Genomic DNA, 17,402 nt, shown 5'->3' with positions numbered 1-17,402 from the left:
TATTTCCTAATCGTTAACGCTTTTTTATTTTTTATTTTTTTTTCCCAGGCTAGGGGTCTAATCGGACAGCCACAGCAACACAGGTTCCAAGCCGAGTCTGTGACCTACACCACAGCTCACGGCAATGCCGGGTCCTTAACCCACTGAGCGAGGCCAGGGATCGAACCCGCAACTTCATGGTTCCTAGTCAAATTCATTTCTGCCACTCCATGCCGGAAACTCCCTAATTGTTCTCTTGAGTCAGCCTTGTGATTAAGGGGAGGCCTGGGAGGCTAAGGAAAAGGGTTTTACTTCAAAACACAAAGACTTAGGGGCTTGTACATGTTTTCAACAGCTGCCTGTGAATCTCTCGGATGAAGACTGGGTTGGGAGAGGGTCACAAGACTCAAGATCTTGTGCACAAAAACACTGGAAGGAGAGGGGCTGGAGAAGACCGCCTCAGGGCGTGGAAATGGAGAATAAGCAGAGAAGAGCCTCTGGGTGGGGCTGGAGCTCAAGATGACAGAGGGCAGAGGATGGGTCTTTGGAGGAGCAGGGAGCCCAAGGGACCAGCCTGAGAATTCTCGGGGGCGCCCAGAAGTAGGGCAGTGTAGCAGGGTCGGCCACAGTGCGGAACATGGTTACGACTCGAAACCTGAAACTACTCTGGAACTGAATATGATTCAGTCTTTATTTTTCTTGGGCTGAACTTTTCTCATGCTCGAAGTGTGTTTTGCCCCCATGACTCCTTTCTGTGTCTTGGGGTGCACTGGATCAGAGGGCGAGGGCCAGAGGGGTTGTTCTGGGGGTGTGGTCTGAGCAAGAAAAACATGTGCTTTTCTCTGGTTGGCATTAACCTTCAAAAGCAGCCTGAGCTTGGGGTGACACTGGCCATTCTTGTCTGCAAACAATGTCTTCTCCCAGGGCTTCCTTCTCCCTGTCAAACCTGGGGTCCTGTTTTGGGGAGGATCTTTTTTCCTCCCCTGTGAGATCTTTAGTAAAGACATGTCATTTTCCCAAGGCCATTATTTTTATTTGCTTAATTCATTACAGAATGCTTGTGTCCACAGCAGCCATTGGCTAAAAGTCTGAGAGCCTGGGTTCTCTATTGTCCTGAGAACTTGGACTTGGGGTGGGTGGAGGGTATTACTCAAAGCCAGGCTTTGTTTTTCTCTATTGACACATTTGCATACTCTTGCAAATAAGAAAGAGCTGAATGCACTGAAGTAATTTTAATGAGAAAAAAAAAATAAGGAAACAAATTTTCTTTCCAAACTTTATTATTACCAATTGTTTTTGTTACAAGAGTTTACAGAGCAACTTGCTGTCTCTCTTGTGAAAACTCAATAATATACAAAATTAAGTTAATAAATATAAAACTAGGTTTAGTCTTTATTTCAGCCATGTCGTGCATGCCTAAGAGACAATGAAGAGAAAATCCTGAGAAATTTTCAATCGCTATTTAATCCTATATAGGATTTCTCTAGGCAGCACAGATACTCATATATTTTACCTTTCTCTAAAGACAGAAGAGATAAATAGATCCATAAATAGTTCAAATAAATATAGGTTTTACCTTTTAAATAATAAAATTCCCAAGTCTGGAATCACATCTTATAAAAAAATACCAAATAAGGCATGTAATTCATTAAAATGGAATCTTATGCCCTGAAGTTATCTCAGAGTCTATTAAATACATAAATAACTTAAAACCCTTAGAAAAGCAAACAAGACGACAATTGGTACTCAGCCTAAAACTTCCTTCTTGGGGAAAGGGAAGGGTGGTTCAGATTCCATTTCAGAACCAAAGCGTTACCTCTGGACCTTCCATTGGATGAACTAAGAACCCTGGTGAGATTGGTCAGAAATGGGGCTGGGTCTACTCCCCTGAAAGCCTAACTGATTTGGGGAGCAGGGGTCAGACTAGAAGCTCTTAAGAAATATGGCGGACGATGGGGGTGACACAGGTGCAGCCCACTGTCACCATCACTTTCTCCAGCCGGAAGGAGTTGGGGCAGTGGCGAGGCTCCCTTCGCAGGACCAGGATCTCTTGCTGGATGGGGACAGAGTTCATGTGATGATCTTCCTTCCCTTCAGCATTGATACAGCCCGAGTGGCTGCACTTGGCCTCCCAGATCACGGAGGGGTACCTCTCGGGGTCCTCGTTGCGTCTGTGGGGGAGACAAAACCCAGGAAGAAAGTGAATCCCTGGTAAAGCAGGAAGGAAATCGAATAGGAATAAATAGATGTAGGCAAATTCACGGGGGCACAAATGATAGGCATTGCACATTCTTTACATGCTGTTGGTCTAAAAAAGAAGAGCTTTGGGGGAAAACTTGGATTTTGAAGCACATGAAATGCTACAGAAAAAAAACTTTGATTAGTTTTTCCCAACGTCTTCAAAGAATAAACAAAATAAGATAGACTAAAACTATAGAGAAGATTTAAGTTTGATGCAAAGGATACTTTTTTTTTAGGGTACATTTGACAGATGAAAAAAGACTAAGAGAATCGGCTAGGAATAACTGTTAAATCTATTCATTCAGAAGTCTGTCTTTGAAACAGGGAATGCCTCCAAATTTTACCTGACAACACCTTCATGTAACAGAGCCCTCAGCTGATATGAAGGGCTGGGAACAAAATCTTAAGCCCCTCTATAACCTTCTCTCTCTCCACCAGCTGAGGGAATGATTTGCTGTGTCTTTTGAGTTGACTTCTTTATTCTTAGCAAGTAGAAGTAAGAAGAAAAGAAACCCTTCAGTCAGCTGAACCTGTAGGCTGCGTGTAACTGAGACTTATTTGCCTAAAATCAAACTATCCGAATACATTTTGAATTTAGTCCTTCATGGGGTCTAAATGTTAGATGTATGAAGGACACAGCAAATCTTGGTCTGTGGGGGATGTAGTTTAAGACTATCTCAAAGAGGGGTGTAAATACACAACATGCTACTTCCTCTCCTGGGATTCAAGCTCTATTTTCCCAGTGCTTGTATGACAAAAACAAAAACAAAACACAAAACAAAACAAAAACTCAAAATCTCAGTTAATTAGCAGCCATTTCAAGAGGTTTTTTCCAACAGTAGCTTTGGTAAAGAGAGTTGAAGCACTGATCTCCTATGGTAAAGGTCTATTTATTTCTTAAAATGAATAAACACTAAACTTGGGGTATCATAAATACTACAATGATGACCATCATTCATCTGAGTGGATTTTTGGTGTCGGGGACAATGAGAACTGGTAGGATAGGTGTTATGGGGGGTTGGGTGTGGGGAGCTGGGTTCCATCAAAGAAGTCCGTAGAAGGAACATTTGAGAATCATTGGTTTTCTCAAAGGCCCTTCCTGTCCTGACTGATGAGAAATAGCCTCATCAAGGTGATTGGATGGGCAGTTGGATGCATACAAGGTAGAGGAACGTGGAGATTTTATCTTGGGCTCTATACGTACTGGAGAGTCCATGGTGAGGTGGAGCGTTTGGAGTAATCTGAGGGCCGTCTGGCAGGTGTGCTCCGGTTCAAGATGTTCAAGTTGACCCTTACATGCTGAGGGAAGTTCTTGTCCTCAGTTTTTGGGCATCCTGGACTTTGTGGGATCATGATTCCCGCCTTCACGAGAGCCACCAGGCTCAGCAGAAGCAGCAGTGACTGGAACCGAATGGGAGAGGAAAGAGGTGGGAGATTGGGTTAGTGCTCCATGGTTTTCCTTGACAAATTGTGGTGATGATTGAATTGCTGATTGTGGAGAACATGTGATGGTCCAAGACCATCTCTATGAAATTTTCAGATCAGTTAAATGAAAAGCTGGTAAGAAGACATCAAAATAATATTAGGACCATGGAGTTCTTCTTTTAGCTTAGAAAAGCCACATTATTCATTGGCTGGCAGTCGTTTTAGTGAAAATGGCACGTCATCAACCTGCCAGTGCCTGTGTCACTGTCCACTGTCAGGTCGTTGAAATGATAACGATCTTGATTTTCTAGGAAGAAATGCCTTCCAGCACCACAGATTCCCCCTCTTGGCATTCTATGTAGAGTCAGATATGCACCTTAGAAGAAAGGGCTATAAAAAAATCCATGTGGTATCCGCATTCATTTTAGAAATTCTGTTGGTACCACTGGCAAACAGCCAACCCAAAATGGATTCCTACCTGCCCCCCTTATGTTTTCTTAGGTATATTTCCCAGCTTTTCTAAAGTTACATGTATTGATTCTGTAGTCAAATTGGGTTTCCAAAAAGATAATTTAAGTTAAATATTTTAAAAACATAAAGACCGTTTACTCTAAACCACAGCTATCCACGTATCTAATCAGAATAAATGAGGTAATGATATCAAGACTGTTGTATAATAATAGGATAAAGGAAAGAAAAAAGTCACTGTCACAACTTATTCAGCCAAGGATAGCGACCCACATTATTTTGGATTCAAGAAAAATGCTGTGGGAGAATTCTATGAAGTCCCTTGTACTCAGAGAAACAGATTTCCCCTAAGCATTCTTTCTTACAGCACAGCATCATGTGAGGCATCTTATGTGGTTTAGTCCCAGTGCAACTATCTTTCAGTTTTAATCTCATCTTTCAAACTGATGTGTACCAGTTCTTAAAAATGCTATACAATGACAAACATCTACCGAGAGTTTCATTTCCCATCCTACATATACAGTATTCTTGGATTTCCAGAGTTAAGATCCAGAAATTCATGCCCACCAAATATTATCTGGTCCAAATGGACCAGAGCATTTGCATGTTAGTGCAGGACTCACCAGGGACGAGGATCTCACAGGAGTCATCGTAGTTTCTCCTGATGTACTGCAGATGGATGAGCTGGAGCTTGCTGAGAGATGGACAAGGTGTAGCGCTGTCTTCTCTCTTTTTATAGGGCTTCGCTCCTTCTGTGGTCACTTGCGTTGGCGTGTCGGAGTGAGTTCAGGGGTGACACCATTTTGGTTAAAAGTTCCATCCCCAAATGAGGTCAGAGAAAACCTTCCCCTTGATGACGGGTAATAATCTGCTTCGAAGGACAGAAATTCATGTTTCTAAAGACTGTGTCCTCTCTTCATCTTGAGGAACTATTGCATGACAAAAGCTGAGAGGGGACACATAATTCATTTATTTATGGGCATACATGAAGCTGCCATAAGAGATATCTTCTATTTTAATGGCTCATGGGGAAATAAAAGTTGGCCATCGCATTCAAGACTTCTGGTGTCATATGTCTTGATTTCCCATTTGATAGTTCCTTTCCTCACCAGATTTCCTAGCCAGATGTGGTGGAGACCATTCCAGAAACTACCCAAGGTCTCACCATATAAACAAACAAAAAATGAAGACATAATTTAATGATGACAGGATACGTTATTTCTTTGAATTAACACCTGCCTTGTTGACTGTCTGCTCTGCTTGAAGAACAAATAACTAAGTTCAAGAGACATGAGATTGACTATCAAAGACACATCTATCACTGTCTGCTATCAAGTAACTTGTTAACTCATGCAATTCCTCAGGAGGAAGATGGAGTGAGGAAATGCAGTCAGACAAAGGGAAGAAGTGAATGTGGAGGCAGAGACAGAAGAAAAGTGGTGGGGGGAGGGGAAGAAAAGGAAGGCAATGAAGAGCAAAGAATGATAACAAGAGAGGAGGGGAGGGATGGGGGATAAAAGAAAAGAAAATGGTTCCTCCTTCCTTTTCTTTCTATTCTCTAAGTGAGTTGAACTTCGAGTTCAGATCCTTGAGAACAGCTCCTTCTCAGGAACATTGAGGACTAGCCCAAGGATGATGGAATGAGGGGTCAGTGGTTGCCAGTGTGGCTATGTCACCCTCTCTTGGCCTCTTCTCCCCAGTAAGGTGTTTTCCTGGCTAATCAGACACCGGCTGATCAGGGGAATCTCAGTTGTGATAGTAGATGGGTGACCTTGATAAGCAAAGCAGATAACGGATAGAAGAGGAGGTGGGATGAAGCTTCTCCTGATAATGGTTTTGGTGTTGACATCACTGTCTACTCTTGGAGACCTGGAGTCACTGTGAGCTCTCCCATGCCTCTACAAGCCAGCAGGTAGCCATCTCAACAGCCACTGTGTCTCTCATGTCTATTCCCTGTTCTCAGTCCTACTGCCTTTCCTCTAACCCACTTGGACTGTCTTAAGAGCTACATTTGCTCCTCCCAATGGCTGCTTCCACCAGCCTTCAACATTCCTGAAATAATGATCCTCTGATAGTGCCTTTTCTTATCCCATTTGCTTGCATGCAGAACAAAATGCAAACCTTTTAGTATTTGAATTACTATTTGAGATCTTCAATCTTTAGAGCATCACCTCCCATCACGCTTCCTGACCTGGGCTTATGGGGTCTGGATTGCCCTGCTTCCACAGATGGGCCCTGACTTCCAATGGTTTGATGTACAATTTTTAAATTTATTTTTTCTTTTCTTTTTTTTTTTTTTTTTTTTTTTTTTTTTTTTTTTTTGCTTTTTAGGGCTGCACCTGCGGCATATGGAAGATCCCAGGCTAGGTGTTGAATCAGAGCTGCAGATGCCACCCCACACCACAACCGTGGCAATGGTGGGATCTGAGCCATGCCTGAAACCTACACCACAACTCACAGCAACACCCAATCCCTGACCCACTGAACGAGGCCAGGGATCAAATTGGCATCCTCATGGATACTATTTGGATTTGTTTCCACTGTGCCTCAACATAAACTCCATCGATTTAGTTTTTTGACTTTGTGATGGTGCAGAAGTGATGTGCATTCAATAGAAGCTATACTTCAGAGTTTGAATTTTGATCCATTCCCAGGTGAGTGCTATGTGGTCCAATACTCTTTCATGATTCTGGGCAGTGGAAACTTCCTGGCAAATGACAGAGGCGATTACCACTATCTGTACCCAGAGAAGCAAACTGTTTTTCACTTTCAGTACAGTATTCAGTAAATTACATGAGATAGTCAATACTTTATTATAAAATAGTCTTTGTGTTAGATGATTTTGCCCAACTGTAGGCCAATGTAAATGTTCTAGGCATATTTAAAATAGGCAAGACTAAGCCACATTTGGTAGGTTAGATGTGTGAAATGCACTTTCTTTTCTTTCTTTTTTTGGCTGTGTCTGCAGCAAAAAAAAGCCTGGCTGTGCCAGGCTAAGGATGGAACCTAAGCCACAGCTCTAACCAGAATCACAGCAGTGATTAAGCTACTGGACAATGCTGGATCCTTAATCTACTGAGCCACCAGGGAACTCCTTAAATACTCTTTTTTTTTTTTTTTTTTTGGTCTTTTTGCCTTTTCTAGGGCCACTTCCATGGCATATGGAGATTCCCAGGCTAGGGGTCTAATTGGAGTCGTAGCCACCGGCCTACGCCAGAGCCACAGCAACACGGGATCCAAACCGAGATGCGTCTGCAACCTACACCACAGCTCACGGCAACGTCGGATCCTTAACCCACTGAGCAAGGGATCAAATCTGCAACCTCATGGTTCCTAGTCGGATTCGTTAACCACTGTGCCATGACGGGAACTCCTTAAATGCATTTTTGACATGATATTTTCAAACTATTTGGTTTATTGGGATATAATGCTTTCATAAATTAAGGAAGATCTCTAATGCCTTCATGTCTTTTTCTAGGTACTGAAATGCCCTTTCCCATCCCAGGTTGATCAAAAGGCTCCTGGTCCTTCCAGATCATGTTCAAATGTGTCTTCTAGAGCTGGAATGAGCAGCTTCCATAACATGGAGCTTATATCTACCTCTCCAGTAGTTTTGCTTCATTTTATACTGTGTTTTATTTGGCTAGAAAAAGTATATTTAAGACAGATGTTCATTTCCAATTTTGGATTTTACTGTAATCCTTAAAGGCTAGTATGTTACTCATCTTTGTAACTCCTATGGTGCCTCATGTGGAGGCTTATACATCACGGGTCTTCACAGATGGCATTTGTGTTGCTGGTTTCTCTGGTACCCAGCCATTCATGTATATTTCTAGCCTACTGCTTGTCATTTGTTTAGGTATCTGATTTTGCTGCTAGACTGTGAGCTATCTGGAAACAGGTAGCCATTTCATTATTCTTTGTGTCACCTAACATAGTGTCTAATAAATAGTAAGTGCTCAAAATTTTGACTGAATTACAGTATAAGTAATGTTATTTGGTTACTTCAGAATCTTGAATATTTGGGGGGGATCCACTTGCATTCCAGTGACCATACTGAGCTAACACCTTGATTCTCCATCCTGATCCTTTTGAAGGTAGCTCAACAAGGCAGTGGTTTAAGATGGACCATCCTTAAGTGGAAGAGTCCTTGCTTGTTGCTTTCTGGCAAGGATGAGGTCGAGGTGAACGTGTTTGCTGTCAATTCTTCTTCTTCTTTTTTTTTTTTCTTTTTTCGTCTTTTCAGGGCCCCATCTGCAGCACATGGAAGTTCCCAGGTAGAGGTCAAATCGGACCTGTAGCTGCCAACATACACCATAGCTCATGGCAATGCCAGATCCTTAACCCACTGAGCAAGGCCAGGAATCTATCTGGCGTCCTCATGGATGCTAGTTGGATCTGTTGCTGCTGAGCCACTGTAGGAACTCCTGCTGTCAATTCTTTTGATTGAAAGCCAAGGGGGAAGAGCTGACCCTCATTGTTCTGCTTTACCCTGTATGCCAGCCTTTGAAATACCAAACTTTGCTTTAAAATAAGGATGGGAAATAAGTCAGGTTTTCACAAAAGTGTAAAGATTATCATTTTGAAGTGGTGATTGGAGCTAGGTATACACAGTCTTGCATAGGACTGGTTTCTAGGATGTGCACTTGAGCTGGAGGAACAATCAGAAACACAGAGAGAGTGTGCAGAGTGGGGAGGGTATTTGCCTACAGAGGCAGCTGGCTCAGGTTTGGACCCCGGTCTGCTGAGACAGAAGGAAGGCTGGACTGGGGATTAGGTGCTTAGAATACCAATGAGAAGGCACTTTTGTTCTCATTGTGGCTCTGCCAGGAACTGACTGTGCCCTTAGGTATTTTCACATTCTCGAGGCTGAGTTTCTCTCTCAATAAAGTGAGCTTTTGTATCGGGTAATCTTCTTAAATGTTTTAAATTAAAAAAATATAAATTAAAATATAGTCAATTTACAATATTCTATCAATTTCTGTTGTATGGCAAAGTGACCCGGATATATATATATATATATATATATATTCTTTTTCTTGAAAAAATTTAAATTAAAATATAATTGATTTACAATGTTCTATCAATTTCTGTTGTATGGCAAAGTGACCCAGTTTTTTATATATATATATATATATATATATATATATAGTCTTTTTCTTGAATTATCTTCTATCACGTTCTATCACAAGTGATTGGATGTATATCCTACATCAGGTAATCTTGACTGTGTGAATTGTTAGACAAAGAAAATAGTGAAAGAACAAATAGGGGTAGTAAATTAGGGATGATGATTTGGCTCAGTGGTTTCTCCAGGTTTACCAGTCTTGCTTCTCTGAGGACTTGGGAAAGAAATATCCACAAGGGAGTTCCCGTCGTGGCGCAGTGGTTATCGAATCCGACTAGGAACCATGAGGTTGCGGGTTCGGTCCCTGCCCTTGCTCAGTGGGTTAACGATCCGGCGTTGCCGTGAGCTGTGATGTAGGTGCAGACGCGGCTCGGATCCCGCGTTGCTGTGGCTCTGGCGTAGGCGGGTGGCTACAGCTCCGATTCAACCCCTAGCCTGGGAACCTCCATATGCCGCGGAAGCGGCCCAAGAAATAGCAACAACAACAACAACAACAACAAAAGACAAAAAGACAAAAAAAAAAAAAAAGAAATATCCACAAGTAATGAGGAACTATGACCTGGGAGTTGGGAGCTGGGTGAGGTGGAGAGAAGAGAGATATTCCTGGGAGCCAAGCATGCATTGGAAGGGATGGTCTTGGTGAAATGTCTGTGGGTTTCTAGGTTTAGGGAAATGATCTTAAAGGCTCCTTGACCTTGTCAGGTCATCAAACAGCATTCCCTTTTACTTATAATAGAGAATAATACGGAGGTAGATAAAAACTTATTCCTTAAATTGACTGTCATTAAAAATGAAATAAATTATCTATTACAAATTTTCCTGTTTAGGTGGTGTGACTGAGATACTATTGCCTTTTACATTTCTATTCTATGGTCTTTTTGATAAAAAAAAAAAAAAAGTTCTCAGTATAGGAGGAGGTACAGTGCTGTCATTAATGATTTATGCATTTTGTAATTTATAAACAATGGCTACTCAAATAAATGGGTGTCATTTTATCTCAGGCTATGCACATCACCAGGAAGACTCCTTTTCTCTTGATTTTGATGTAATACAGAGAGGGTAATGAGTAGCCACAGAGAATCCTTTTGAGTTTTAAATCCGGGGGCTGATATTTTGAAAATGGGCCAGTGCATGAGAAGCAATGCCAGAGGATTAGTAAGAAGACATGGTTTAGACGGAGGAGAATGCTTACAAAAGAGTCTAGAGGGCTCTGGGGAATGGATGAAGCTAACTGACCAAGATCTAGATACCGACATCCAACTTCAATGCATTAAATGTATTATATACCAGAGGCGCGGCTCTGAGGTTAAAGCTGTTGTCCTTCAAGAATTAGGACTTAATACCTATGAAATTACCAGGGTTTATTAAATAAGAAATATCAATCTTAGTATCAGTCGCATAGCCTCATTTTTCCTTTCCAGGGTCACACTGTTAGGAGTTCACTATGGCTGTGTTTCTGAGGGTCGTCCTGAACAATGAATCGTTAGATAGGGTGGGAATAGTCCAGGTTTCCTCTGGAAATTTTCCCTCTTTATATAATGTGAGGAATTGTAGGAATGATTAGCAATGAGGACTTCTGAACAAGTCACCATTCATGGGCTGGTGAGGCTAAGAGACGAGAAGGAGAATTTTTTGAATTCTGTTTTTTTTTTTTCACCACTGGTCATTCAAACTCTTGATGAGTTGTTCTTCCCTACCAAAGACCGTCTGTGAACAGCTCCTTTGTGTAACAAATTATCTTTCTTCTGCTCTTGGTTTTGGATACTAGGGATCTAGTCCTATTCCTGACTATTTTTATCTGATGGAATCAGATCACACAACTGGACATCTTTAAAAATCAAACCTAACCTATGGAGTCAAAAGGATGTTGAACCGCCATTACTTTATCCACCTGAGGGATTTGATTGACAGGCATCAAATACTGGTGACTCCCTAACACTGCAGGATGCCTTCAGTATTAGGTACATGAGGCTTGCTCTTACGCTGAGATGACACCTGGAAGCTGTGAGGAGATCAAGCCACACAAGAAGGAAGACACCTCACATCACGTCATCTTAAAACAACCGCAATCCATCAGTATTTTCCTAATCTCTACATCCACAACCCAACTCATCATCTGAGTTTGTCAATTTCTCCTTTGAGTAAGAACTACTACTAACCTCATGGAAACCAAGTCTCTTCCTTAGGTGGGTTTCTCACTAGCCCTTTACTGAAACACTGATTTAAAGTGGGTCAGAAAACTTTCCATTTTTTTTTTCAAACGAATACCTTTAAAATTCTATCCCGCTACGTTAGCGGACACATGCAAATTTCTTTTACGGTGGCCTTCCCTTTGGTAACTCTGACTTCATCTGTTACCCTGAGAATTAAGGTCAGCAAACGACTGAAGTTTCAAGTCTGAACGGATGTCACTGAAAAATAGGATCTAAAATTAAACAAGCAAACCAAACCACATGCTGAGGTTGGGCTATCAAGTTATCAGCTTTATTTTCTTTTCAGCAATTTTGAAGTTAATATGATTTAGAGACAAGCACAGAATGTATTTAAAAGACAAGACGAAACACGTGGACCTGGAACAAATTGCGAATTGGTTTTTCTTTTTAGACATTATAGGGGATGCTCTGCTGAGGTGGCTTCTCTGTGGCTTGGAAATATAATAAAATCAATACATGATGATGCTATATTCCTTTATACCAAAATCCTTCGAAGGATTTGAGATGGTTTATACAAAAATTCAGGTAACAAAGTAGATAGAAAACTATGAATTGGGCCCAGTGACTTTTGAGTCAAAAGTCAAGATCATGGAAAAAGACCCGAAATTCATAGTCCATAGGGACCAATAGAATTACTCAAGTTGAGGTTTACATTTGTCTCTGAGCTTCCTGGCAGCCAAAGAGAAAAGGTAGACATGCTCAGTTACATAGTTCTCATTATCAGCAAGGAAGAAGCTAGCCAATTCCTTAGAGAGGTGGAGTTTTTCCTATCATAATATTTTGAAGTAAAAATTTCACCTGGGGCCCATAAGGGGCTTCTGTTTCCTATACTGGTTAAAGACATGTTTTTGGCATCAAACTCCCCATAATTAGATCTCAGCCCCACATTAATAGCTGTGTGCCCTTGGGAAAATTATAACATGTACATCACAGTTTTCATATCTACAAAATGGAGATAACAATAGATCATGACTCAGAGATTATGGAAAGGGGTAAATTAAATTAAACATGTGGCTTCACATTCATGTTGATAAAAATATTAACTTTTATTTAGTCTTTTTTTTTTTTTTTTTTTTTTTAGGGCCGCACTCACGGCATATGGAGGTTCCCAGGCTAGAGGTCTAATTGGAGATGAAGCCGCCAGAGCCACAGCAACGCAGGATCTGAGCCCCTTTTGCGACCTACACCACAGCTCATGGCAATGCCAGATCCTGACCTGCTGAGTGAGGACCAGGTTCCCAATCAGATTCGTTTCCGCTGCGCCACAATGGGAACTCCTAAAATATTAACTTTTAGAGGAATGTTAGGGGGGGAGAATCTGTCAGAGTTTGTCAGACTTTTTTTGAGAAAAGAGAGACATTGGATCTGAGGGTCAGACACTGGACCTGACTAGTTAGTTTTCTGCTTATTGCCCTGTGAGCAAGTAGCGTGATATCTTCAGACTTCCACAGGGCCTGGGTGAAATAACCCTTCATGCAACAAACGTTTCTTGAGCATCTGTGCTCAGCTCTGTGGATAGAGCAGTATGTACAAGGCCCTGCTTTCAACAAGCTATCACCCAGGGTAATCCGGGCCCCTTATTTTTAATCTGTGCTTACCAAACAGTTTACTGGTAACAAATTGGGCTTCTTAGGCCCTTGGAAACTAATGCCCTGGATAGTAGACACAGGTATCTGATTGATGGACAGGAATTAATTTATCCTGGTTTATATTTGTGTTGCACTGATGATAAAGTAATTTCAAGGTTTACCATACATTTTATTAAACTTAGAACTGACACCCTGGGGAGTTCCCATTGTGTTGCAGTGGAAACGAATCCCACTAGGAACCATGAGGTTTCGAGTTCAATCCCTGGCCTCGCTTGGTGGGTTAAGGATCTGGCGTTGCTGTGAGCTGTGGTGTAGGTCGAAGAGTTGGTTTGGATCTGGCGTTGCTGTGGCCGTGGTGTAGCTGGCAGCTATGGCTCTGATTAGACCCCTAGCCTGGGAACCTCCATATGCCATGGGGCGGGGGGGGCCTAAAAAGACAAAAAAAAAAAAAAAAAAAAAAAAAAAAAAGAACTGCCACCATGTGTATCTGTATATATTTTATATCTGTCTGTCTATTTACACGCACACACATACACATAATTTTTCTTTTGACGATGAAAGTGATGTATGCTTATTTGTTGTACAAAATCATGGGAACCGGGGAACAAAAGCAAAAAGAAGAGAGCAAAATCAACCCATAATCTTGTTCTTAGATCATGTGTTTGGAGTATATGTTTCCCATTATTTTACAAAATTGGCATCATTTGAAGTGTATTGTTCTAATTTTTTAAAAAATGAAAAAAACTCTAAGTACATTATTCTACCAAATTGGGCCATATTATTGTGCCATTCTGTGACCTGTTTTCTCACCCTGTAGTATATTCTAAATATTTTACCTCTTTTTTTCTTTTTAGGGCCACCCTGGGGCCTATGGAAAGTCCTGGGCTAGGGGTCAAATGGGAGCTGTGACTGCTGGCCCAGGACACAGCCACAGCAATACCAGATCCAAGCCTTGACTGACACTGCAGCTTGTGACAATGCTGGATCCTTAACCCACTGAGTGGAGGCCATGTATTGAACCTGCATCCTCATGTCAGGTTCTTAACCTGCTGAGCTACAATGGGAACTCCCAAACATTTTGTTTTTTTCTTAAAGCTTTTTGTTTGTGTGTATTCGCCATTGATGGGCTGCCTAACATCTTGAGAAATGGATGAATAGAAGACCATTTAATGAATTGCCTTTTGTTCAATATTTTGATGGCTTTTGATTATTTCTTTGAATTCTCTGTATCATCTTCCCACAGCGACAACCTCATACTTGGATGCTCAGTAGAATTGTCATAGAGTTCTTCCTTTGCAAAGTGACTAAATTTGTCTGACAAACACTGCTGTTAAGAACCAAAAGCAAAGGAAGAGAAAGATCCACAGGATTTTACATGTCTGGTAGCATAAGTAGAGCCACCATCATGAATTCATAGCACTGGAAAGTTACAATTGTTTTTAATAATGGCTTGACTCAGAAGGAAGTAACTCCAACCCAAGAGTTAAAACAAAGAATGAATGATTTAGCGACAAGGCCCAAAAGAATGGACTAGGAGAACAAAGCTTTCTTTGTAGTTATAGTAGTAAGAAGTGTAATTATAATGGGCACATTCAATATTTTTGTGGTTATAAATTACTAAATTAAAAGATTTATTTGTCCAGGCTTCTCCAAGTTGCAATTTTCTGGTGTACATTTTCCCATGCTTAGAAAGGAGTGATTATTTTGATTCAATATTTTCCCCCCAATTTTTGCTTGATAAGAAAAAAAGAAATGGGAGTTCCCGTTGTGGTGCAGTGGTTAACGAATCCAACTAGGAACCATGAGGTTTCGGGTTCGATCCCTGGCCTTGCTCAGTGGGTTAAGGATCTAGCATTGCTGTGAGCTGTGGTGTAGGTTGTAGATGTGGCTCAGATCCTGTAATTCCCGACTTGACCCCTACCCCGGGAACTTCCATATGCCATGGGTGCGGCCCTAAAAAGCAAAAAAAAAAAAAAAAAGAAAAGAAAGAAAAAAAAGAAAAAATTCTAGGTAGTGTTACTACATGGGCATTGGCAACAGGAAGGCTTATGATGTCTAAAAAACTGTGGTCTGCCATATGGCTGGTGTCAAATAAATGTAAATGATATAAATTTTATAATGTCATAGAGCAAGGCCTTTTTGGGAGACATTTATTCATTTATTTAATCTCTGCAACAATCCTACAGGATGCTATTATCCAGATTTACAGAAAAGAAAACTAAGGTTTGTCAGTGTTTGGTGACCAGTCCAAGTTGCCACCATCTGGTTGGCAGGTGGTGGCCCTGTGACAGATCACAGACATGGCTGCTTCTCAGGTCTTGGGCTTTTCACTATGACAACTGAAAACGCAGATATTAAAAACATTTTTAAAACAATTTGCAATGGACTTTCCAACTTTCTGAAGCTGACTTACTGATATTTTTGAAGACTGAAAAATTTGAAATCTTAAAAATGTTCAAATTATCTTTCTTTCATACATTTTGAGGTATCACGTCTTTCATTTACCCTTGTCTGTTATCTCTATGTTACTGACAATCTTTCACTGTTTAGTGCTATGACTGTATCTAGACTAAGATAGTCTTGACACATATTTGTTTTGTGATCCACTTGGAGATTTTCATAAAAATAAAGGGAGGAGCAGAGAGAGACATGTCTATGTCTGTGGTTCTCTGAGCATTGAGGTAAGAGGATTAATTCCCAGCTGAATTAGAAGGTCAGTAATCTTTCCTTTCTTTTTCCTTTTCTAAAAAAAAGTGGGGGTTGTAAGAAGTAGAATTTAAGCATGAGAAACACATAGTGTAATAATAGGTGGTGGCTATGAATCAGATTGGCTTTCTGTTTGATCTGAAGAACTAGGCCATGACAGTCATAATGCATTGTAGCTAGAGAGAAAAACTTTGCATGAGTCAGGGTTTTAAATATTAGATCAGTACTGAGTTAAATCTCATGAACCTGGTGCCAAGTATAAGATAATAGGAAATGGAGAATAATTAATTTTGAAAAATTTCCAATGTACATATCACTTAAAAATATATAGTCAGAATTCAATTTCATGTTTATACCATAGTTTATTTCTTGCCTCTTAATAGTGAATTTTAAATTCATTTCAAATGATTGTTTTTCATCAATACAATGATAAATAAATATTCTTTAGATCTTTGCTCAAATACTTATTATTACTCTAGAATTTTAAACCTTTGTGGGTTTCTGTGTTATTGTCTATATTTTACCAAGAAATTTTGAAAATTATGTAGTTTCTATCTTTGTTTGAGGTGGAAACTCAGTGGAGCTAGCTAAGAAAATATGTGGGGAGTTCCCACCATGGGTTAAGAATCCTACTACAGCAGCTCAGGTTGCTGAGAAGGTGCAAGTTCAGTCCCTGGCCCGGGAATTTCCATATACCGTGGGTGCAAGAAAAACAGGAAGAAACAAAAGTGGAATGAATGATAAGGATGTAAAGATGGCCCAGGGAAACCAAGGGCAGGCATTGCAGCAGGAAAAGACTGGAACAAGAGCTACAAAACCAACAGGAGTCTAGCAGTTGCTTTCTTAGTCTTTCAAATGCCCTCTTCCCTGAACTAGGTGGATTCTGTTTCTCTGTGCTTCTTCTGACTCCTCCCAGTTCATATATTCTCAGGCTTCCTGATAGGCGTTTCTCCAGTTCCAAGCCATAGTATCAGGAGAGCCCAATGGGCTGAACTTGACTCTTGTGTCTAATTAGCTGTGGTCAAACAGGATCATGTTGAACGAACTGGGCTTCTGGGATCCAGATTTGTGGTTAAATTAGCCCTAATCTCAAAGAAAAGGAGTTTAGGCTGGGAAGACATTTTAACTGGGTTTATATACTCTAGTGCATTTCCTCCTATGACTGAGGAAAAACATACATAGGTGACAAAGTAGTTTCTTTCCTCCATACCATCAAATCTTGGGAAGGATGCCTCCAGCTCGCTAAGCTTTGTTATTCCTCCTCAACCTGAGTGATGCAATTGTTTTAATTTTGTTGACGGCATTATATTTTTAATACACATGCATATAAATTATGTAGGTATACACATATAAATTACATATGCAGTGTGTATATATCTCTATATTTTTGTATAAAATATTGGGGGGTCTATCTTCACTAAATTTAAACTTATTTAAATTGCAGTTATTAGCATTATATGAAGCACATAAGGTAAATGTTTAATATATGTTTGTCTATTACCTTTTCAAGATAGTCTTCCTGTCTGAAAAGGCTGGAGGTCGAACAATTGCCTGCCCACTATAGAAAATAGTTACATGTTTTATGTAAGTCTATGGGGATCCTGCTGAACCTATGTGGTTTTTAAGCTTTTCTTTGATAAGATCTGCTGCATA

General features: G+C 40.6%; 1 protein-coding gene across 1 annotated transcript; it reads right to left on the bottom strand.

Annotated features, from left to right (window-relative positions):
* Positions 1,242-4,819, bottom strand: IL17A (interleukin 17A). Its single transcript, NM_001005729.1, is given in 3 exon segments — positions 1,242-2,150; positions 3,425-3,621; positions 4,737-4,819. Coding segments are annotated over 3 exon segments (462 nt in total). The 5' UTR covers positions 4,764-4,819; the 3' UTR covers positions 1,242-1,912.

The sequence above is a fragment of the Sus scrofa genome, chromosome 7 (genome assembly GCF_000003025.6).
Source record: "Sus scrofa isolate TJ Tabasco breed Duroc chromosome 7, Sscrofa11.1, whole genome shotgun sequence".
NCBI classification, from domain to species: domain Eukaryota; kingdom Metazoa; phylum Chordata; class Mammalia; order Artiodactyla; family Suidae; genus Sus; species Sus scrofa.
The sequence above is the reverse complement of the archived record's forward strand: the minus strand, read 5'-3'. Positions and strand labels throughout refer to the sequence as shown.